Source organism: Crinia signifera, chromosome 1 (genome assembly GCF_055691185.1).
Source record: "Crinia signifera chromosome 1, ASM5569118v1, whole genome shotgun sequence".
Lineage (NCBI taxonomy): Eukaryota > Metazoa > Chordata > Amphibia > Anura > Myobatrachidae > Crinia > Crinia signifera.
Window position 1 is genome coordinate 238952919 of NC_139217.1, and position 23905 is coordinate 238976823.

A 23905-nucleotide genomic window follows, 5' to 3' on the forward strand; every position below is an offset into this window, starting at 1 on the left:
GGCAAATTACCGGGTAGAACTGCTTCCCCCGGGAATTTGCCTAGCAGTGAGAACGGGGGTCCCTTGCTGCAGCTCCTGATATTTAAATGCCGGGTAAATGCCGTGTAGTTCACACTCGCAGTGTGAACACAGTATTATTAAATATTTTAAGAAGCTATGGGGGGATTGGTTAAAAAACAGTAACTATCCAGACAACAGAAAGCTGGAAGGTATTCCTGTAGCAATCTTAGCCAGGTAGGTAGACAAGGTAGTGTGCGGAATACCGACTGCCGGCGTCCTGACCTTTAAGTATGTGAGGAGCGGGAATGGGTGCTCGGGGATGGGGGCGTTAGGTTTTGGCACCAGTGGGGGGATTAGCGCTAAGCTGTGGGGTATAGGGTTATGCAATAATGGGGAGGGCATTGTGCTATATGTAGCATACACATGTGGCCTAATATAATCGCCTCCGAGTTCAGTGGCACAGCGGGATGCCGGCCTAACTCTAAATATCTTTTTTTAAAGAGGCGATCATTTACAATGCATGGTTTTGCCGAACTCAAAGGCTATTACATTTGGCTAATGAAGTAAGCTAGTATACAGCATAAGGAATCATCATGTAACATATACTGTTCGAGTTTAAATAAGAAGCATATTAGAGGTCACTGAAGGGGGTCACTATTGAGGGGCATGTCAAGCTCTTCATATGGGTGTGCCTATGTGTAAATGCATGTTCTATATAACATTCGTAACTATAACTGTATAACATTAGTAAATATATGGCGGGAAGTTTTGCAAGAATTGAAACTGACTGCTGTCTAAAATATAGGGTTTATATATATTCGCTGTGATATGCATTTTGTTCTTACTTAGCACAATATACAGATGGGGCTTGTCCCATCTTTGCAGGGCTGGCGTTTCTAATGCCAGCCCCGCCATCACACCATCCCCGCCAGGGGACGCGCGCACGAGACGGTGTGTTAAATGTTATTTTATTGTGAACACTGGACTGACTGAAACATGAAGACACCACCTATATTTATCGGATGTGATGGTTTCCATATTATTATAGCATTAGCCAAATCATTATGAACAATTAAACAAACGTGTTTGTCTAAAGAAAGATTACTATCAAAAATTACTACCCTAAGTCACTCTCTGGCAGCAGCATGCTATGGGTCAGTGAACACCAGGACAAGACACTGTGTGCTTCTGTCACCCTCCTGTCAGGAGTTCCCACAATAATGGATAATAAGAGTCATCAGAAGAAACTCCTGAGCAATTACAGCAAATCACTGTCTTTGCGATGAAACTCCTTGGTGGCACCCCTGGCAGGATCTGAAGAATCCTGGACATTAGAACAATGCAGGACAGCAGGAGATGTTTGACTGAAATGGAAGTCTCCTGCAGGATGCAGGAGGGTAAGCAACTACTGTATACTACATACTATATACATTATTGTATAAAATGGGATATCTATTCATTTGCAGTAGGAGAAAATGACATATCATTGACAAATATATATGGTTTATTTTAACTGCTCCTAGGCCCTTTTCCAGTTAAATCTGGTATATTTTCTAGCGGTAGTTCTTTTCCCAATATACTGAAGGGACATTGATGGATTACAAACGAAGTATTATAGAACCAATTTTTAATAATAAGCTAGGACATGCTCCTTATTTTGTAAACAATAGTTGTTAGTAATGAATGTGCCTAAATATCACATCAGCGTTTCTTCTTTCCAGTTGAAGTTATGGGCCAACAATAGTTTCTCATTTTGGGGAAAATGAATAGGTTATACCTCTGATGCGGCATAGTTTGTTTAGTAACATGACAGAAAATAAAAAAGGGTAAGTAATACTGTACATTTTCTCATGATCAGAACAGTCTTGGTGTTTGGACACAGGAGAGCACACACCTCTAGGAGCCAGAAAGGTCTTATTTCTATATAGACCACTTCCATACCCCTGTGTTCTTCAAAGAGATCGCATTTTGGAATTTGGAGTATATCCCGGATTATATTATAAGGGGACTACACTCCTATTGAATATATATTTTAAAAAAAACCTTTTATGAGGTTAGAACAATTCATCTCATTTAATGTTTATCCCGGATTATATTATAAGGGGACTACACTCCTATTGATTATATATTTAAAAAAAAACCTTTTATGAGGTTAGAACTATTCATCTCATTTAATGGTACTCAAATACCCGAATTTATCCAAAAGAAGTTCTACAATTCCCATTACGGGCACCGCCCATTGCCCTAAGATATTGTTCTAATTAAAGATATTCGGGTTTATATTCACTACAGCCAAAAGCTTGAACTTATACTACTAATCAACAAACAAATTTATTATTATTAAAGGACTAAACAAGTTAACTGTTTTATTCTATAACCGGACCGTACACCACTGCAAATTTACAATATTGTTGAATAAAGATATAAGAAGATCCACTACAATACTTTTTTCACCCCTGATGAAGTCTCATAAAGAGACGAAACGCGTTGGATAACCATTGACTATCATTGTGATCCATAAACCAAAGAATTCATCTGCATTAGAAAAACCTTCCATAAGATGTTATGAGGTTTCTGTTTTAAATGTTTTAAATAAATGTTTTCTACTTTGAAATTGTTTATGGTTTATCTGGTATTATAAAGGAAAGACAGGAAATATCCTGATAAGTTTATAGGGCGCTATATAACACTTGTGGTTTGGACATTGGTTTTTTGATCTCTCTAGTAGGGGATCAAGTGTTATCAAGCGACCGACCTAGCATAGCGCAAATTCTGGAGATATTGTACAATGTACTGAATTATGTCCATAATTAGTTTGTTCCGATTTTTTATATGTATACCTACCCTGATGTTATGTGTGATGATTTCATCTAACAACATTAAACATTCATGCATTTTCACTATGTGTTTTTTTACTCAAAAACACACACATTCACACATCGATCGTTACCCCTCACCTCAAAATACAAATATAACTGACATTACACATCTGTATGTACCTGCCCTTACAAACCCTCAAACATATTTTGGATTAACAACACAGGCAACTTCTAACTGTACAGAAATTGTTTTTTTTTTTTTTTTACAAACGTTAAAACTTAAAAAAAAAATTAAATGTGGGCCTCAAGTTGGGCATAAAGTATATTTAAATACAGGAGGGTCAGGAATATCTCCCTCATGATCCGTGCCACCTCCTCCTGGTGCTGTTAAGTGTCTGTAGTGAAGGGGGAAAAAATAATAATATATAATATACACAAATGTTTGTTGTATTTTAACATAATACCAAGTTGTGAGTTAAGTGTGAAGGCCACATACATTTTTCAACTACATTGAAGATGGGTCTGCTGTAATCACAGTACTAAAATCTAATATGTGCACACACACATACTGTACATATTACATAACATTAAATAAATTCCTCCTTCTTGGATGAATGTATGCTGTATCCCAATTGGTAGGTTTGTGTTGGGGGACTCACCTCTAACCTCACAATTAGGCTGTGCTATTTAAGGGTAATGACATTGTTGCGGCTTAAGCACTCCTTACTATTTAAAATGTAGGACATTGTTGTACAAATTATAGGCCTACAGCTATGTTTGTAAAGCATGCATCTGCATGGCCTCACACACTATTATCATACCAATCTATAAATTAATGTTGCACATCATGCTGGGAAGTCTAGTTACACAACACCTGGACCCACATAACTTCAACACCACTAATGTAGGATATGTCATTGGATGTACTGTTATGTCAATTATTCAAGGGGTGAGGCATGGCCACACTCAAAAAATCCACCAAGGGGACCCTTGTTCCTGGAGAAGGACAGGCCACACCTCAGGGTCGACCTGCAGTGATATGTTGCAACTAATGATGATGTTGGATACACATATGTGGTTGTTGTGATTGTTTATGTGTAGAAATGTGTGGGTAAATATTAGCCACATTATTTACTTACGGCTAGTGGAGACATCCTGCTCGCCGCTGGTTGGGTGTCCTGTGTTGGTGGTTGGGGGGGTCAGGAGCAAGGGGGATGGGATTGGAGTTGGGATAGAGGTAGTGGGTTGGAGTGGGGATTGGAAAGGGTTGGGGGTGGGTGGTGGGGAGTTGTAGGGGGGTTGGAAATGGGGTGGGGTGTGGGTGGGGGTAGGGGTGTGGGTGGGGGTAGGGGAGTGGCTGGTGGAAGGGGACGTTGATATGGGGTGGGCACCAGCAGGCCCCAATGTCTCCTCCTCCTCCTCTTACTCCTCCTGGGCGGCCTCCTCCTCCTTTTCCTCCTCCTGGGCGGCCTCCTCTTCCTCCTCCTGGGCGGCCTCCTCTTCCTCCTCCTGGGAGGCCTCCTCCTCCTCTTCCTCCTCCTGGGCGGCCTCCTCTTCCTCCTCCTGGGTGGCCTCCTCCTCCTGGGTGGCCTCCTCCTCCTCTTCCTCCTCCCGGGCTGCCTCCTCCCGGGCTTCCAAAATTCACACAGAGTGAGCCAAAATTCACGTTATGCCACACAGATTAAGGCAAAATTCACATTGTGCCACATGGATTGAGCCAAAATACACACTACACCAGGCATATCCAAACAGTGGCCCTCCAGCTGTTGTGAAACTACACATCCCAGCATGCCTTGACATAGTTTTAGCATTCCCTAATAGCAAAACTGTGACAATGCATGATGGGACTTGTAGTTTCACAACAGCTGGAGGGCCATAGTTTGGACATGCCTGCACTATACCAAACAGATTGAGCAATAATGCACAATATGCTTCATAAATAGGGACATTGGCGCGCATTAAAAATTTACACCATAATGCCCATTACATGTTAAGAAAGACACCATAATCTCCATTACGTATTATGCCAAACACCATAATGCCTATAAAAATTTATGCTACATAAGTGTTTCTTACCTACATGTTCATTGCGAGGGGTTCCATGTTCATTGCCAGGGGTTCCATGCTCGTTGCCATGTGGGATTACATGCTCATTTCCAAGGGGGAATACATGCTCGTGGTAACTGGGGGTCAGCCGACTCCAGGCAGAAATGACAGCCATTGACAGCCGGGCAGAGAGCAGGGGGCTGCCCGGCTGTATTCAGAGCACTGCTATTTGAAATAATACCCCTTTCACACCAGAAAATGCAGGGACTTACCCGGGAATATGGTCCCAGGATCATGCAGGGACATTCCCGGACTGGTCCCTTTTACACCAGCCTAGTCCCTGCATTTTCTGGTGTGAGGGGGAGAGAAAACCACCCCCTTTAAAAAAAACAGATATATCTTTGGAACCAACTGACCCATTTACATGTAGGCTTCGAATTATTTTGGGCCCGTGAAACTAGGCCGTTTGGTTCCAGAGAAATCTGTCCTCAAACAACATGAACAGCCATGAAATGACATTTCAGAACTGAAAATAATTGGTTTACCCGCAATATCTCTAGAACCAATGAACCCATATGGACCTGGTATCAGATTGAAGGCCCAGCGATTTGAGCTCTACTAAGATCAACCTCGAGCTTCTGTGATGCCGGAGGGGGAACTGGCAGCCGTTGGAACCGGGTGGAGGTCAGAATTAGCGGGTCCCATGTTATCCTATGGGGAAAACGTTCCAGGTTTGCCTGGCGGTATCTCCGGTTCCCGGGGGCTAGCGACGCAGGGCTGGGCTCGTTGGAAAGCCCTGGCCCTCAGCTACAAGATGGTTCTATTTGGAGAGTGGGCCTGGAGCTGTAGCTCCATCAGGCCCATTGTTAATCCGGCCCTGGGCATCAGTGAAGAAAAGGCAAGTGTGTTGCTCCACCTGATAATGTCATATGTGTGTACATATGTTACATGTATGTTTTGATAGTAATAGGAAGGTGTGTTTGTAGATATTGCTACACTTCAATGTCACATGTGAACACAACGATGTCTAATAACCCACATTTATATATGAAACATGCACCATTGGTGTGATGTGAGGTCATGGGCACACTTCTGCTCATGTGAAGTATGTGATGGGACAACAGAAAGTGTGTAGTTGTTAAAGAGTTGTAGTATTAAGTTCCAGATGATGCTACTGAAACAAGGATGTGAAAACTGTGCACATGTAGCTGGTGTGAATCTACACATCCCAGCATGTCTTCCCATAGTTAAATAACTCCATATTATCAACACTGTCAAGATGAATTTGTTATATTGTACTGTAATGTATTGTTGTGTCGAGGTGAATGTATGTAATTGTCAGAAACTTTCAATAAAGAATAAATAAAAAAAAAAAAACACTGTCAAGCTATGGTGGGATGTGTAGTTTCACTACAGGTGGAGGTGCATAATTTGTCCAAGGATTATGTCATTTCTGCATAGTGATATATGTATGTGCATTTAGTGGGCTAATGAATTAGATGAGACACTGAAATGCCTCATAATGGAGACATTAATGTGTGTGTGGGAAACATAAGCACCAAAAACATAAGGTCACACACACTAGGAAATGTAACATAGTCATGATGTTCACTAGCACAGTGGTGAACATATCTCATGGTGATATTTGTATGTTTTAACTTGTAGGTGGTCAGACTTTAAAACTACACTGAAGAGGAAGATGACTGACCGGTACAACCACAGCATGTCCACCGGGAGGGGGCCTATCCCAGAGAACTTGGAATATACCCCCCGGGAGGAGGAGGCAATGGATGTAATTGATGTTGCCGAGGTCAGGGGGATATCCAATATGGATAGTGAGCTCTCGATGGAGGTTTTTGCTGCTGCTTTTGATGGTAAGTCACAGTAATGCATTGTATTTGGGTAGAGAGATTTTTTTGTGTATGTGATGGTGACATTGTTTAAAATTATTATCCTAGAAGAAGCAGGACCAGCTGATCAACCGGCAGCATCTTCCTCTTCAGAGCCACAGGTGGAGCAAGTGGTCCAGCCTCCACCAACACACCACCTTCCACCACAGGCCACATCTGATGCCAGGTGGATCGAGATGCTGGACAAGATCCGGCAGCAAGGGTTGGAGGCTGCAGGCCGTCAGCAGCAGTTTGTGCAATTCATGGGGGATTGGAAGGAGAGCAACACCCAGCAGTTTGAGGCCATGCAACGCCAGAATGACATTCTGGCGGCTGGCATGCAAAGCATTGCCCAACAACTCAGCCGCCAGAATGACATTCTGGCGGAGCTGCTGACCACCACCAGGTCCCTAAGGGACAATCCCCCATCTGCTGGGCCACCCCAAGCTGCTCCCCAATCTTCCACCTCTGCTGACCCTCCTGTGTCCACTAGGGGAAGAGGGCGCCAGCCTTCAGTGCCAAAGGCCCCTGTCCCCAAGGCCCCATCCAAAAAGGGGAAAAAAAGGGCCAAAAGAATGACACCTGGTTCACTTCCTTTGTGTTTGGACCCCAAATTTTTAAATTGCACTGGACATCCACTTCCTGAGTTGGCCATCTATCCAATCTATCTTTAATGGGCATTAAAGTCCTTATTTTGACCTCTAGAAATGCAGGTTTTATTTTTGGTGGTGTGTATCATGCTTAGTATTCTCCCTGGTTGTTGCAGGTCGTATTCTGGTGTCCACATTTCTCTCACCATTGCATTTGCAGGGTAACACATGTTTGGAGATATGCAACCTGTTGTGTTGTTGTTGTTGATTGTTATTTTTGACAATATGTTATATTTATTTTTTCTTTCTGAAATTAAATTGTGAACTAAGCTGTGATGCTGAACAGCAAATAAATTTATTTTAAGAATTAAAACACAATTGTTGTATGTGTAATTTCTTGTGTGAAACAAATAATACATTTATGTGTACTTACTGACCAGGGTATTTTTGTGCATTTATTGAAGTGTTGTAGAAGTTTCCTATGTGTAACCCTCTCCATGGCCATTCACATGTTCATATCCAACTTTTCCCAGCTAATTAGTTTGTGTCAGCACATGTGCAGAGCAACTTAATAGGTGAGAAAGCAGTTTCTGTGCAGGTGAGTGAACTCCAATATTAGTAGGTAAAAGCAGGTCCAGAACAATGCTCTCGTCATGGAGTGGGTGAGGTAGGCTAACAGGGATCAAAATGTACATTTGTGTAGGAATGCACAAAGGCGTAACTACCATAGGTGCAAGGGGTGCAGCTGCTATGGGGCCCAGAGCTGAAGGGGGCCCATCTTTATTGTATAAGTTATATTTTCTATATACATTTATCATCAATATTTGTTATATAGGGGCCCTTACAAACTTTTGCTATGGGGCCTGTGAATATCTAGTTACGCCCCTGGGAATGCATATGTGTCCTCCCTAAAAAAACAGTAATGTATTGGTACAGGTATGTTAAAGATGTGTGAGTCGACCAAACATGATGAAATTGCTTGTGAACAAACATGTTAACACATTTTCATAAAAATGATTTCTCAGTGTCATAAGCAGATGTAGGAATCCTTTGTTAAAGAGATGTGATTGCAATAATGTGATTGGTGACATTTTACATCCAGAGTGTAGTAAAAATTTAATTCATAGCAGAGCAGAAAGTGGTACAGTAATGTATTTTGGGTGCTATACAAAGATTGTGTGCAAAATAGTGGCCATGGGCTGAAAACATTGCAGAAACATCCTTTGTAGGTGTTAGATGTGGTTTATGTATTTGTATCATAAATACAAAACATATGTTTGTTTTAGAGTGAAAACGTTAACATATGTCGACGTGTGTAGATTGAGTGTGCTGCTGTGTAAAGTATAGGAAAACACGTAGTGATTGTGTACAAATGTTTTAGAAATACCTACCTTAGCATATATAAGCTGGTCTTAAAAAGATTCTTACCTTAAATAAAACCAACCTTTACATGTAGAGAAGTGTAGAAAGATATGCTTCCAATGTGTTTGAGTGCTGTGTGTGGCTTGCAGGTAGTGAAATAATGGTTTGGACTTAATAGACTGCAGCATTGCTTATAACATTCAGGTGCATGTGTTTGAGTAGTAATCAGCGTTAATTAGCAGACCCAGGCGTCCGCTCTCATGCGGTATCTGTAGGGGTGGTCTAAGGTGGCGGTTGGCGTCCGCCTGTTTTGTGTCTGAAATGAACGGTGCTTACGCCGATCGAGCGGTAGTAGCAGCGTACATTTTTTGTGCACACCCCCGTGTACGCCCATGTTTACACCCAGTTTCCCTCATTATTTTGGCCGCTCCCCTCAACATGCCCCTATGCCGCTCACAATGACCGTACTCTTGTGGACAGGTTTTTTCGCACGGAAAGACCCGTCCGTGAGCGTTGTGGAGTCGTCGCGCCTGCGCATTGCGGAAGGTACGCATGCGCAGATCAAAAAAAAACCTGGAACGTACGCTTACGGCCCAGCCGCACGAACCAGAATAACCTCCGAGAGGTGATCTTAACCAACAGGAGTAGTAAGAAAATATGGGGGAAATTTACTAAGCTGTCCGATTATGGTTGACCCACTGTACAAATAGGATTGGCTGCGATCAGACATTTTTTTTGGCCTGAGAACTCGGCAAATTTAAATTGCGAAGCATGTAACATTGCATACAGTATATTTTGAAGCATGTACTACTTTTTGTTATTATTATTATTATTATTATTATTATTATTATTATTATTATTATTTTTAGGAGGCCATTGTGACAAAACCAGACCATTCCTGAAGTATTATGAGACTCTATCATATGATAGAGATACACTTCTTCAACATCAACAGAGATCAAAAAGAGCTCAAAATGAAGAGGAAAGAATAATACACATAGAGCTATTTGCATATAAAAGGTAACACATGATATACTAGGGGGAGCAGCTCTATAAAATGCGTGCAATTGTAATTGTAAACCCCAAATTTGTGCAGTTCTAAGAACAATGGGGCAGATGTTATATACCTGGTAAAGTGGAATGTGATAATGCACCAGCCAGTCAGCCCCTAACTGTCATTTTACCACAGCAGAAAGTGACACCCCAGACAGGAAAGAGGAACTGCACAGGTTTTGAAAGGTAAAGGGTGCTAGAATGAACACTAGTCTTCTAATCAACCACCACCTTAAATGCAATTATTAGCAAAAATTACTGACCCCCCCCATTACTGGACATTACTTGAAGCTTATTATCATCTTTTACTTATGTACTGCCACAAGCATCACAAACCAGAGCACTATTCAGCGATTAAGCAACAGTTTTATACATTCATACAAAGAATGGTTATTTCACAAAAAGATTAATTCAATGTGAAGTAGGGAAAAATTAGAAGTGACACACTATGGCTAGTAAAAACAAGGGGTGACATTCTATGTGTAGCGGTAAAAACCGCATGATTTTTACCACACCTAATTGCACTTTTGAAAATCGCAAGATTGGGCCGTTTTTCGCATATTTGATGAGATGCAAAAAACGGCCCAAATAGTGCGACTAGGTGCGATTTGATGCGATTTCTTTAGTCCTGAAAATGTGCGATTTGCAGGAAATCGCAATTTAAAAATAAAACAGCTGCGCGGGGTCCCCCGCCAGAGCATAACCAGCCCCGGGCTCATTGAGCCGGTGCTGGTGACATAAAGTCACGGTCCCCGACAAATAGGGGTGAAACCAGCACCAGGCTCAAGGTCCGGCGCTGGTTCCCAAAATACGGGGGACAAAATGACTAGGGGTCCCCCGCATTTCAAGAACCAGCACCAGACCCAACCAGCCAGCAGGGTAATGCCACAGCCGGGGGACACTTATTATATAAGGTCCCGCAGCCAAAGCATTATCCCCCTGGCTGGTCAGCATGGGCAGGGGTCCTGGGGAAGTGGGTACCCCCCCAAAGAAGGGGTCCCTCCCTCCAGGAATTACCAGCCCATGCTGAAAGTCTGGGGCTGTTAATATGTACCCAACATGTGGGCAGACACAATGGACCAAAGTCGCTGGTGGGATATAGGCAGGGGCAGATCCAGGAGAAAATGACAGGGGGGCACCATGATAGGAGAGGGTTTGGGAGGGCAAGGGGGGGATTAGTGGTGCCAGTGTACATGCTAAGAGAGTGGCGAGAGAGAGGAGAGCAGAGAGAGGGCAGGAATGGGATTAAAAATAGGCCCTGGTGTTTAAAGTACACAGGCCCACATTGGCAACAAAAGTGAAGGATGCAGTTATTAATAAAACTTTATTACATACACACATCCACACACCTCACTTTTACACCGCTATACATACCGATCCAGGATCCAGCGCTGGTCTCTCTGCAGCAGAGCCGGTCAGCCCGCACTATCAGCGGGCTGAACCGGCTGTCTCCGATGCAGCTAACAGCTTCTGTCGCGCTGTCCCAGCGCGACACAGGCTGAGAGCGTGACTGGGCGATGCGTCTCCATGGAGACGCATAGCTCAGCCCTGATTGGCTGAGCTATGCGTCTCCATGGAGACACATAAGCCGGAGACGCTCTCAGCCTGGGACAGCGCGACAGAAGCTGTTAGCTGCATCGGAGACAGCCGGTTGTCCCCGCTGATAGTGCGGGCTGACAGGCTCTGCAGCAGAAGGGAGACCAGCGCTGGATCCTGGATCGGTATGTATAGCGGTGTAAAAGTGAGGTGTGTGGATGTGTGTATGTAATAAAGTTTTACTTTTCTGTGTGTGTGCTTTATTTTAACATTCTTTTTACAGGTGGACTACAAGTCCCAGCGGGCCCATTAATGCCCCACATGCTGGGACTTGTGGTTCTCCAAGTCCCAGCTTGCGGGGGAGGTCTGCTGGCACTTGTATTTCTCCTGTATTAAGCAATGTTAGGAATGTGATATTAACCCTATCAGGCAGGCGTCCAATGGCCAGGGATGCTGGTGACAGCCCCGGCTTCAGCCCTGGACGGGTGAAGCCTGGGGGGGGGACCCCTTTATTGGGGGGGTCCCCACTCCTCCAGGTACCCCGTCCAAGGCTGACCAGCCACGGTGCTCATGGTACGGCCGGGGGACCTTGTGTAAAAAGTGTCCCCCGGCTGTGGCATGACACTGCGGGCTGTTGGAGCCCGGTGCTGGTTTCAAAATACAGGGGGTGTGACGAAACCAGGCCACGCCCCTTTCCGTCATATGTTGTTCTCCCGCCTCTTTCTGCGCTTCAGCAAAGAGAATTGCAAAATGCCGGCGATAACCGGATATTATCACTGACTGTATTTATATCTGAGCTGTGTTCCCCAGACTGCTGTATACAGGGGACATCACAGGGCGGTATGTCGGACAATAATAGGATGTTATACTGAATAATCCAAACAGGTTATTCCATTAGGCTGAGTATGTGTGCTACTGGAGGGAAATATTCCCTCATGTTATGTAAATGACTGTAATATGTTCCCAAAGCTTTATATACTGTATCCCATACTGTTACATATGCATATGAAGGCAAGAAGATAGTTTCTGGGCACAGGAGAAACTGGGAGGGAGGATCAGCGTTGGTATCAGCGATGGTATCATGAATAAGGGATTTCTGACTCTGATGTTAATTATGGCAGTCTTCCCAAAGGCGTATTACTTAAATAATGTAACTGTATATGTGGAGACAAATGGTGACCAAATGCTTAGATTAGAACCTGGTCAGTTTGTGTATAGTTTTTGGTTCAGGGATCAAAGGGCCTCTTTATAGGCTGTTTAGTAACAGAGACAACAGGTAGTGGCAGAGACATCCACTTTCCCCCCAAATAACAAGAAGCTAAAGGATGGATAACACCAGGGTCAGTCTCCAGAGAAGAGATCTGTTTACATGAAGGTGTGAAATCCCTCACATACACAAGCTTCAAAGCCAGATGAAGGGAGCGAGTTAATCAGCCCCTGAACAGGTAATAGGAGACCCTGTTACATTTATGCAACTGCACCCAGCATAGGAAGGGTTAAGAATTCCTGAGGGAGGGGGAGAGGGGTGCCTTTGGGATGTAAGTGGGTGTTTGCAGGGAGAGAGGAGAGAGAAGTGACTGAGCGTCAGCGCTGGAAGTTGTGGACTTGCGGGTCCTGTCCAGCTGAAGCTAACCTGAGTGGTGTCGTGGTAAGGTTCTGATAACGTGACTAATACTGATGGCCTTTCTGTATATAATGTATATAGACTGTAATTGCTGATTTTACATGTATAACCCGTGTGTAAAATAAAGGTAATACTTTTGTACCTTTGCTATTGTGTATTCCTGTGCGATCTCTGGAACTCGGAGTGACCCTGGGGCTCTGCGTGAGGCATAAGTCGCGCTGCGCTGCTGCATGACCCCGGGATCTTCACAATTGGTGGCAAGCGGTGGGGATCGCACACCCAAAGGAGGGAGAGCTAGGGGCTCGTATCTTGATGCGACCAGGCTCTGGAAACACAATAGCCAGTAATTGGCCAGTATTAGCTCATGTTTGAGGGACCTGGTAACCATTGTTCCTAACAAGGATGCCGGTGAGAAGAAAAAGTATACTTTGCGAGGGCATTAAGCGAGGGAAAAATTCCGCTTAAGTGCCGGCTTGTCCAGGGGACAATCCCTGCAAGCGAGGGAACGGCGGAGTGTGCCGTGGCCCAGAAGCGGAAGCTGACGTAAGGGGGTCCAGCAAGTGACGCTGACCAAGCTCTACGAGTGCAGCCCGTGTGGAGAATGGCTCCAGGAAAAGGACAGAGACGTCCAAAGAGAGGCAAGAGGTGCCCACAGTCACCCAGAGCAGTGAGACTCATAGATGAGGAATCGTCATGGAGTCGTCTGGCTGAGGAATGGGACTGGAGAAGCCCATCCACGCTGATGCAGCCCCTCTGGGAGGATTGGGAAGCAGCATATCGGTGGATTAATGTATGGACAGGAGCTACTACAGAGGAGAAAGCAGCTTACCTGACCGATGAATTTGAGCAGTATGTATCTGAGGCTGCTGCAGGAAACCTGCTGCATACGGTGGCGTGGAAGGCTTTTGTCACAGAAGTAAGTAACGCCACGCATCAGCTAATGCATAGAAGCCGGATCGCTGAGGCCAGCGTGCCAGCACCGGGTAAAGTGGTTCCTGGGAAGGAGCCCGCGAAGAGAACTCAAAGGGAGGAGGAGTTGATGGTGCCACCGGGGTGGATGACCGAGGGGTCCACTACCGAGATCCCAGGGGGGGAGGCAGAGGAACTGTGGCCTGCAGAATCTGGAGCTCCATTAGCAAGAATGAGTCTGGAGGACCTAACTGACGAATGGAGGCTACGATGCAGCACACCCCCTGAAGGCCGCTCACACTGCACGCTTATCCGATGGGTGTACGAGCAACAAGAGGACCCGCTACATGCATTCAGCGTGTATAGGAACTGTGTCCTGTGTCCAGGAGAACTAAGAAGTGTCCAGGAGCAGTTGCAGTGTCTCCTGCACTGTTATGATAATGCAGAGAGGGTCGCCCGGGCACAGGGGCAGCTGAATTCCCCAGAGTGGCTGGACCAGTGTCAGCGGGGGGAGGCAGAGGAACGTCGGCTGCTGCAGCTTATGCATCCTCAGAGAGCCACAGAACTAGATCCCCCACTGACACAGGGAGAAATCACAGAACTGTTCCCATTCAGTGAGTTGGGAAATGAGGAACTAGCTGTGGAGTGTCCCTGTGATATCGCACCAGGGACCCCGGACTCTAAAGGAGCCCTAACATCATGGACTGTGATTGTGGCAGATGGATATCGGGAAGAGGATATTTATTCCCCTTGCATTGTGCCAAGTAGTGTGGCTGAGCGGGGCACTGTGGCCCCACATGGTGATGATGGACTGGTGCACACGGAGCCCGTGATAGATGGAGCAGTGCCAGTATGCAGTGCAGGGGCTGCCCCAGAGAATAGCCCCAGAGCAGAGCAGATCTCGGAGGCTGGGACTGTGATGGCTGAGTCCTCGCCACAGGAGGTACAAAGCAGTGGTCAGCCACTGCTCCAAGCAGCTAGCCAAAGGATGGGGGTGCACCCAAAAATGGCACCCCAGGAAGAATGGCAGTACATCTTCCCTTTTGCAGATGTGGGAGATGGAGACTTTGAAACTAGCGGCCAGGGGGTCTACAATGATTGTGCCCCAGCAGAGGGGGCAGTACTTCTCCCCTACATGACCACCAGCGGCCCAGCGAATGAGGGCATCTTGCCCCAGGAGCCCCAGCATATTCAGAAGGGGGAGATGGAAGGAAGTGTGTCTGGGGTGCGCTCTGCCACTCTACCACCCCAGGAGGATTATCCAGGACAGTTCCCACTTAGCCATCAGAGCCAGGAGGATCTGGAGTCAAAGGGCAGGTATGTGACTGGGGTGCCAGAGCAGGGAGTAGAGGCTGGGGTGCAGCGCTTCTATGAGTCCCCTGCAAGAGTGACTGACTGTAATTATGTGCCCGGGGAGCCGCTGCAGCAAACAGGCAGCCACGCAAGCAAACATGGAGGGGATGGTCAGAGGCATAGCTCATCACCCCCCTTCGCCTCAGAGAAAGACACCTCACCACCCAGCATGGCACGAGCAAGAGAATGTGAGTTTGCACCTGGGGCTGTAAGGGAGATGCCAGCAGTGCTGCCGTACAATGCCACCCCACCAGTCCTTCTCATAGCCAGGCTGGGGAAGCAGTGCACCCTGGGGAAGATGGAAGTTTGCCCAGGGGAGGCCCAGCAGTTATTGTTCAAAGGGCTGGGGGAGGTGTTCGACCCAAGGGGGGGGGATTGTGGGTAAATCAGGGGGAGACTTGCGGATACCCCCTGCTTCTCTGCAGCCATTGTGTGAAGGAGAATCCCCAGGACCGCTGCCTGCTGCTGAGGGCAGGTGGAGGCTGGGTGTGCTCAGGCCCTGGGAGGTGGGGGAAAAGGATCCCACCAGCAAGGCCCTTAAATCATCACGTAAGGGTCCAGAGGACCATCTAGAACTGGGGGAGGTGTTTGTGGGGGCTTTTGAGGGAAGAGCCGGGGAAGGATTGCGGATACCCCCTGCTCTTCTGCAGCCATGGTGTGAAGGAGAATTCCCTGGGCCACTGCCTACTGCTGAGGTGGGGGCAGAGTGTGCTGAGGCCCTGCAAGGTGGATGAACAGACATGGATGGAAGGTTGCCCAGGGGAGGCCCAGCAGCTTCAGGGGCTGGGGGAGGTTTTAGACCCAAGTGGGGTGGATGTGAAGGCGTTTGAGGGAGGGACATTGTCGGTACCCGCCGCTCCTCTGCAGCCAACATCAGCACTGTTGTTAAGAGCGGCCAGGTTCCCTGATGCTGGTCTGCATGCGCACATCGGGCCCCTCCCAGTTGCGCCAGAGGCGGGGGGAGGAGGAACAACCAAAAGGGAAGGCAAGGAGGAAACATTCCCACCTGACAGTGGAAAACCCTGTACCAGGAGCACTGGAGGTTGTGCGCCAAACTGTGAATGGCTGAGCCCAGGAGGGCCAGGGATAAGCAATACGCAGGGACATTGTGTAGCCGTGAATCGCAGCGGCGGTAAACAACAGGGGTGCTGTGTGACGAAACCAGGCCACGCCCCTTTCCGTCATATGTTGTTCTCCCGCCTCTTTCTGCGCTTCAGCAAAGAGAATTGCAAAATGCCGGCGATAACCAGATATTATCACTGACTGTATTTATATCTGAGCTGTGTTCCCCAGACTGCTGTATACAGGGGACATCACAGGGCGGTATGTCGGACAATAATAGGATGTTATACTGAATAATCCAAACAGGTTATTCCATTAGGCTGAGTATGTGTGCTACTGGAGGGAAATATTCCCTCATGTTATGTAAATGACTGTAATATGTTCCCAAAGCTTTATATACTGTATCCCATACTGTTACATATGCATATGAAGGCAAGAAGATAGTTTCTGGGCACAGGAGAAACTGGGAGGGAGGATCAGCGTTGCCCGTGGTTACGTCACTGCCTCCAGGTAATGTTCTTAGTAAACTGCGATGGTATCATGAATAAGGGATTTCTGACTCTGATGTTAATTATGGCAGTCTTCCCAAAGGCGTATTACTTAAATAATGTAACTGTATATGTGGAGACAAATGGTGACCAAATGCTTAGATTAGAACCTGGTCAGTTTGTGTATAGTTTTTGGTTCAGGGATCAAAGGGCCTCTTTATAGGCTGTTTAGTAACAGAGACAACAGGTAGTGGCAGAGACATCCACTTCCCCCCCAAATAACAAGAAGCTAAAGGATGGATAACACCAGGGTCAGTCTCCAGAGAAGAGATCTGTTTACATGAAGGTGTGAAATCCCTCACATACACAAGCTACAAAGCCAGATGAAGGGAGCGAGTTAATCAGCCCCTGAACAGGTAATAGGAGACCCTGTTACATTTATGCAACTGCACCCAGCATAGGAAGGGTTAAGAATTCCTGAGGGAGGGGGAGAGGGGTGCCTTTGGGATGTAAGTGGGTGTTTGCAGGGAGAGAGGAGAGAGAAGTGACTGAGCGTCAGCGCTGGAAGTTGTGGACTTGCGGGTCCTGTCCAGCTGAAGCTAACCTGAGTGGTGTCGTGGTAAGGTTCTGATAACGTGACTAATACTGATGGCCTTTCTGTATATAATGTATATAGACTGTAATTGCTGATTTTACATGTATAACCCGTGTGTAAAATAAAGGTAATACTTTTGTACCTTTGCTATTGTGTATTCCTGTGCGATCTTTGGAACTCGGAGTGACCCCGGGGCTCTGCGTGAGGCATAAGTCGCGCTGCGCTGCTGCATGACCCCGGGATCATCACAGGGGGACCCCCAGATTTTTTGTCCCCCGTATTTTTGGATCCAGGACCGGTCCAAGAGTCCGGTGCTGGTTTCAGAAATACGGGGGACCCCTACGCTTTTTGTCCCCCGTATTTTTGGAACCAGGTCCGGCTCAATGAGCCCGGGGCTGGTTATGTACAGGAGGGGGGACCTCACGCCAATTTTTTTTTTCATCACAAAATCGCACATTTTAACAAAATCGCACCTTTTCATGACTAAAAAATCGCACTTTTCATCCCGAAAATCGCCCTACATCGCACTTTCTCGCACTTTTCATGCCGGAATACACTCCTCATTAAATATGTGATTTCTAAGAAGAAATGCGATTTTAAAAAACGGCGATACAGGGCGATTTGAGCAAAAATCGCATTTTCGGAAAAACGGTCAACACAATAAATCTCGCCCCAGTTTTCCACAAGGTATGAATAACAAATATATCAAGCAGTGGCTACCGCAGAGTTTATTGTGAAGAAACACTGGGTGATATTTAATAGGATGAGAGATTCAGAAAGTGATAGATTTGGGAAGAAATCTCCAGTTTTTTTAAAGCGGGAATCATTTACACTTGCCGCTTTAAAAAAACCTGGAGATTTCTCACCAAATCTCTCACTTTCTGAATCTCTCATCATATTAAACCTCACCCTATGGGTGAAATGTAATAGGGTGAGATATTCAGAAAGTGAGAGATTTGGTAAGAAATCTCCAGGTGTTTTTTAAAGCGGCAATCATTTACTCTGCACAGCCAGTTTGATTTTGAAGTGTAAATGATTACACTTCAAAATCAAACTGGATGTGCAGAGTAAATGATTGCCGGTTTAAAAAAACCTGGAGATTTCTTACCAAATCTCTCACTTTCTGAATCTCTCATCCTATTACATTTCACCCTATGTGTCTGATGAGAGATAAAACTCCAGCCTGTTGTTTGAATTTAATGAGGCAAAGAAAATATATTATTTAGATGTGTTTATTAGAGCGATAATTAAGCACAAAGTATACTTTAACCCTATATGAAGCGGTATCTACAGTTGACCACGTTTAGTTCAAGTGAGACAGTTATAAATGAATGTCTATGGCTCTTAAAATATGCCATTGTGTTGTTCCGCAGCAGAGGATAATCAAATAATTTATATGAAAACCATTTTTTTTTTAAACTCTTTATTTAAACAAGTAGAGCTAGGTGAACATTTTACATGTAAGGACAGTAAACGCTATACGCAGATAGCTCAAATGTTTTAATACAACAGTTGTACTTAGAAAGGATACAGAGGGGGGAGGAGGAAAGGAGAAGGGGGGGAGGGTCAAGACATGAGAGAAAGCAATAAGTAGGTTATGATGAATTTCGTAGGTGACAGAAAGCTCGAGAGCAGTGATGAATATCAAAATACAAATAGGACTGGGGATTTCAAATGAGAAGACATATATACGTTATAATAGCCATACCAACAGGGACATAGAGGCAGGAGGAGGATCCGAGGGCAGGACGCCAAAGGGTTATCGACAGCTCTCATGTGGCCTGATAGACACGGTTAGAGGTAGGGTGGTTTGCTAGTAACCAGGGATTCCAGATTAAAGCAAATTTATGGGGGCAGTCGTGGAGGTAATAGCTGATCTTTTCCATGTTTGCTATATAACCAATATAGTTATGTAGTGCCTGCAGGGTAGGGGGAGAGGGTGATTTCCAGTTTTTGGCAACAAGTGATTTTGCAGCGGCTAACACATGAGAGAACAGTTTATTCAAGTGAGGGTCTAGGTTCTGAAAGGGGCGGGCTAGTAAAAAGGACCACGGGTCCAGGGTAATTGCAATGCCAGAAAGAGATCTCAGCAGGTCTAGGACCTGGGACCAAAAGGTGGCTATGATGGGGCATGTCCACCAGATATGGTAGAGAGTTCCTCTTCTCCCGCAGCCCCACCAACAGACCGGAGTAGCCGAGGGAAAGATTTTGGACAACCTATCAGGGGTATAATACCACCTATAATATAGTTTGTAGGAGGTTTCTTTTATGCGTGTGGAAATTGAGCTTTTGGCAATTCCCTCTCTCACCTCGCCCCAGCACATATCGTCTGGGGGGGGACCAAGATCCCTTTCCCACTCCAGCTCATGGCGGGTCCGCTTGGGAGCTGTAGCTTCTATTGAGATAGAGTATATTCGGGAGATCATCCCCCTGCCCATAGGGTTCACGATACATTCCCGTTCAAATAGGGTAGGAGCTGTTATCGGACTGGTGTGGTGGATTGAGTTGACAAAGTGGCGGATCTGAAAATACTCATAGAAGAGGGGAGTCAGTGAGGGGTATTTAGTTTTAAGGTCATCTAAAGATACCAGCGAGTTCTTAACATAGAGGTCTGATACCAGTTTGATACCCACATTATAGCACGCTTTAAATTGGTTAGGTGCACATCCCGGTGGGAATTCTGGGTTGTCCCATAGGGGGGTAATGTGGGAGGGGGAGGAAGAGAGGCTAAATTTGGGGAAGGAGTAGTTCCAGAGATTGATGCAGAATCTAAGGGAAGGGAGCAGGCACCTGATGGGCTGTCTTAAAGTTTTTGATAGGCCCCAGATGGAGGCGAGGGAGCGGATCCCCAATACTGAGGATTCAAGGTCTAACCATGCTAGTGTACCCGTTGGCGCGAATGAAGCAGCTATTTGGCTTAGGTGGCTTGCTAAGTAGTATGATTTGACATCCGGTAGCCCTCGCCCACCTGCTGCTCTGGGAAGTTTAAGAGTGTTGAAAGCCAATCTAGGGGGTTTATCGTTCCAAATAAATCTGGTTAAGGATGCTTGAATTTCCCGTAATACTTTCTCTGGGACTTTTACTGGGAGTGTCTGAAATAGGTAGAGAAGTTGGGGGAGGATAGTCATTTTTGTAGTAATAATCCTACCAAGCCATGAGATAATATAGGTTCTCCAGAGTGCAAGATCCTTGTTGAGTTTATTTAAGAGACGTGGGTAGTTTTCAGAATATAGAAATTCGTAGCGTGAGGTTATAAAGACTCCTAGGTATTTAATTTTACGAGGTTGCCATTTAAATTGGAATGTAGAGGCGAGGGAGGTTTTTAATCCTTGGGGGATATGTAGAGACAGAGCTTCGGATTTAGAGAAGTTGATCTTATAGCCAGAGAGGTGGCCATATTCGTTTATAATAGAGTATAGAGCAGACAGGGAGGATTGGGGGTGGGTGAGTGTTAATAAGACATCGTCCGCAAAGAGCGAGATTTTGAAGTCATGGGACCCAACTTCAACTCCGCGAATATCTTTTGACATTCTGATCATGGCGGCAAGAGGCTCAATGACCAAGGCAAACATGAGAGGGGATAACGGGCAACCCTGTCTTGTGCCGTTGGTTAGTGGAAATGGGTCTGATAGGGTACCATTGGTCAAAACTCTCGCTGTTGGGGAGGAGTATAGAGCTGAAATTGCTGAGAAGAATTCTTTTATACCAAAAGTTTGTAGGGTTTTAAACAAGAATGGCCATGAGATGCGATCAAACGCTTTCTCAGCGTCAAGGGCTAGGACTAGCGAGGGGGACTGTCTATGATTTAGAATTTGAATGAGATCTATTGTACGCCTCGTGTTATCTCTAGCCTGTCTTCCAGGAATGAAACCGACCTGGTCATAGTGGATCAGACCTGGAAGAACGCCATTCAGACGAGTAGCTAAGATTTTGGCATATATCAAAGTTTAACAGTGAGATTGGTCTGTAGCTTGCACATTCTTGGGGATCTTTACCTTCTTTGTGAATGATAATTATTTTAGCTTCTAACATGGATTAGGGGAATTTGGAGCCATGTAACACTGTGTTAAACAGGGTCCTAAGGCGGGGCGATAGAATATGGGCAAATTTCTTATAGTAGGATGCTGAGAAGCCGTCGGGGCCTGGGGCCTTCGACGGCTTCAGAGACTTCAGGACAATTGCTATCTCATCCTCGGAGATATCTTTGTTTAATTGAAGGGATGCCTGTTCAGAGAGGCAGGGGAGGTTGGCTTTCCGAAGAAATTTGTCAATGGCTCCGTCAGTGTGACTGATATTTGCTGTGTTCTTGTGCAGGTTGTAAAAATTTGAATAGAATGTTTGGAATTCCTTATTTATAGTGTTGGGGAATTGGATAATTCTTCTGTTCCATTTTTAATTGCTAGGATATTATTACGTGAGTTTTTAGTTCTAAGCCTGGAGGCAAGTAGTTTATCGGCCTTGTCCCCTTTTTCATAGAATACCTGATTTAGTTTCTGTAGGGATTTGGCTGTGCGTTCCGAGAGAAACGTAGAAAGATCTAATTTGGCCTTGTTTAACAACTCCAGGAGGGACGGGGATGGGGATAGCTTATGTTGCAGTTCAAGGGAGTGTAGTTTGGTCGTTAATGAGGCCAGGTGGGTTTCGGTGAGTTTTCTGTGTCTAGAAGTCATGCTAATGAGGTGTCCTCAGAGGACTGCCTTGTGGGCCTCCCAGAGAGTCTGCGGTGATATGTCAAGAGAGTCATTAAGTTGGAAATAATCAAGTAAACAGGTCTTGATTTGGTCTGTGTATACAGGATTATGTAGAAGTGAATCGTTTATTCTCCAAGCTGTTGAGGGAGGGCGTGCAGCAATCGATGCTAGCGCAGCAGTAATGGGATTGTGGTCCGACCATATCTTGGGGTGTATGTCAGCTGAGGTAATTTTAAGCGAGAGATCTCTACTTAGCAGGATCATATCGATCCTAGAGTAGGTTTTATGCGTCGACGAGTAGTATGTGTAGTCCCTTGCTGAGGGGTCAATAAGTCTGAAGGAATCAAATAGAAGGTGACGTTTGAGGAGGGAGAGTAAGGTCCTTGAGGCTGGGGATATAGATTTTGGTGCAGTCTTGTCAGGGGTAGAGGAGCGGTCTATCTTATTATCTAATACTTCATTAAAATCGCCTGCCATAATTATGGCCCCTTGAGCGTATTTAGATAGTAAGGCGTCCATTTTAAAAAAAAAATGTGCTTGGTTTTGATTAGGGGCATAAATATTAACTAGGGTGCATAAGGTTTGATTTAGCTTCCCTGTCAAAATAAGCCAGCGACCCTCTTTATCTGCGTATATATTATCTTGGACAAATGTTAGGTGGGAGGCTAGTAGGATCGAGACCCCTCGTTTCTTCTGGGAGGAGTCACATGCATGGAAAGTAAGTGGGTATATTTTCGATTTTAATTCTGGGTGTAGGGATTTCCTGAAATGGGTTTCCTGTAGAAAGACTAGATCACTCCTGGAGCGTTTGAGTGACATGTAAAGTTTAGTACGTTTGGAGGGGCAGTTCAAACCTTTGACGTTTTGAGAATAGATTCTAAAGGTCATAGTTGAGGTTGTTGTGGTCCACCTCGGATCCTCCTCTAAGACATCCTGCTGCACCTAGGGAGCAAGGGGAGAAACATGCACCATATACAAACAAGCCCATACAATAAAACATGATGAGGGTGACCCTGAGTTTAGGGAAGGGGGAAAAGAGAGAAAGGCAAACATAAACAACCAGGGGTAGTAAGGGGTCTAGGGGAAGTGGAAGACCAGGCAGAGGGGCTACTGGTCTGGGTTGCCGGTCAGGGGAGACTGGGGGGGAGTCACTATGTGACTGAGACCGGTCATGGGCAAATAGCCCATCTAAGGGGGCATGGCCTGGGGTGTCCAGGGGCATAACAAACTGTTAGGCCGGAAAATCCAGTTCTGGCCCGGAGCCAATAATACGTATTAAGTAGTAAATATGTAACAAGAACATTCAGTAAAGGTGAATAATATGTTTATGTATAATAACTCTATTTCCACCATTGTATAAGGTATTTCCCTATGGGAAGGACTAAATAGTGGAGGGAATTAACTTTTTATAGAAGCTGGCAAGAATTGTAGCATATATTTAGCCAAACCTTAGCTAAATGTAGTAGTCCGAAAGCCACCGAATATGGCTGCTGGCCAGTGCTAAGTCTAGGACTGTAACGGGGAGCACAGTAAATGTTAACATTCTAGCATTAGGGCAGCGCCATAGGGGCAAACAACATATCTAATAAACCTTCATGTCCGACTAACATTGTGCATGTTCTTCCGGACATAGTAGTTTCGGAGCACTCAGTCGCTGGTTGACAGTTCAGGGTGGAGGTCCCGAAGAAGCGGATAACCTTGAAGAGGGGACTTGTGACCAATCCCGGTTCAGGGACTTCCTAGGGGTATTGGTCGGGGCAGATGCACTGGAAGACTGACTTTCGGGGATGGTATCATTGGTTGAGGGAGGCATGGATAGTCCCATGGATGTCAAGAGGCGCTGGGCCTCCTCTAGGGACCTGGCGGGGAGAAAGGAAGGAGGAAGTGC

At 45.6% G+C, this 23905-nt stretch overlaps 1 protein-coding gene across 1 annotated transcript in view; it reads left to right on the forward strand.

The window, feature by feature from the left end:
* The first annotated feature begins 6651 nt into the window (after positions 1 to 6651).
* The window catches only part of LOC146066920 (disintegrin and metalloproteinase domain-containing protein 10-like), a 97588-nt gene continuing 80334 nt past the window's right edge, over positions 6652 to 23905 (forward strand). The window contains exons 1-2 of the mRNA XM_083179144.1: positions 6652 to 6739; positions 9576 to 9726. Of these exons, the coding sequence (XP_083035270.1) occupies positions 6652 to 6739; positions 9576 to 9726 (239 nt within the window). The remainder of the gene's footprint in view (positions 6740 to 9575; positions 9727 to 23905) is intronic.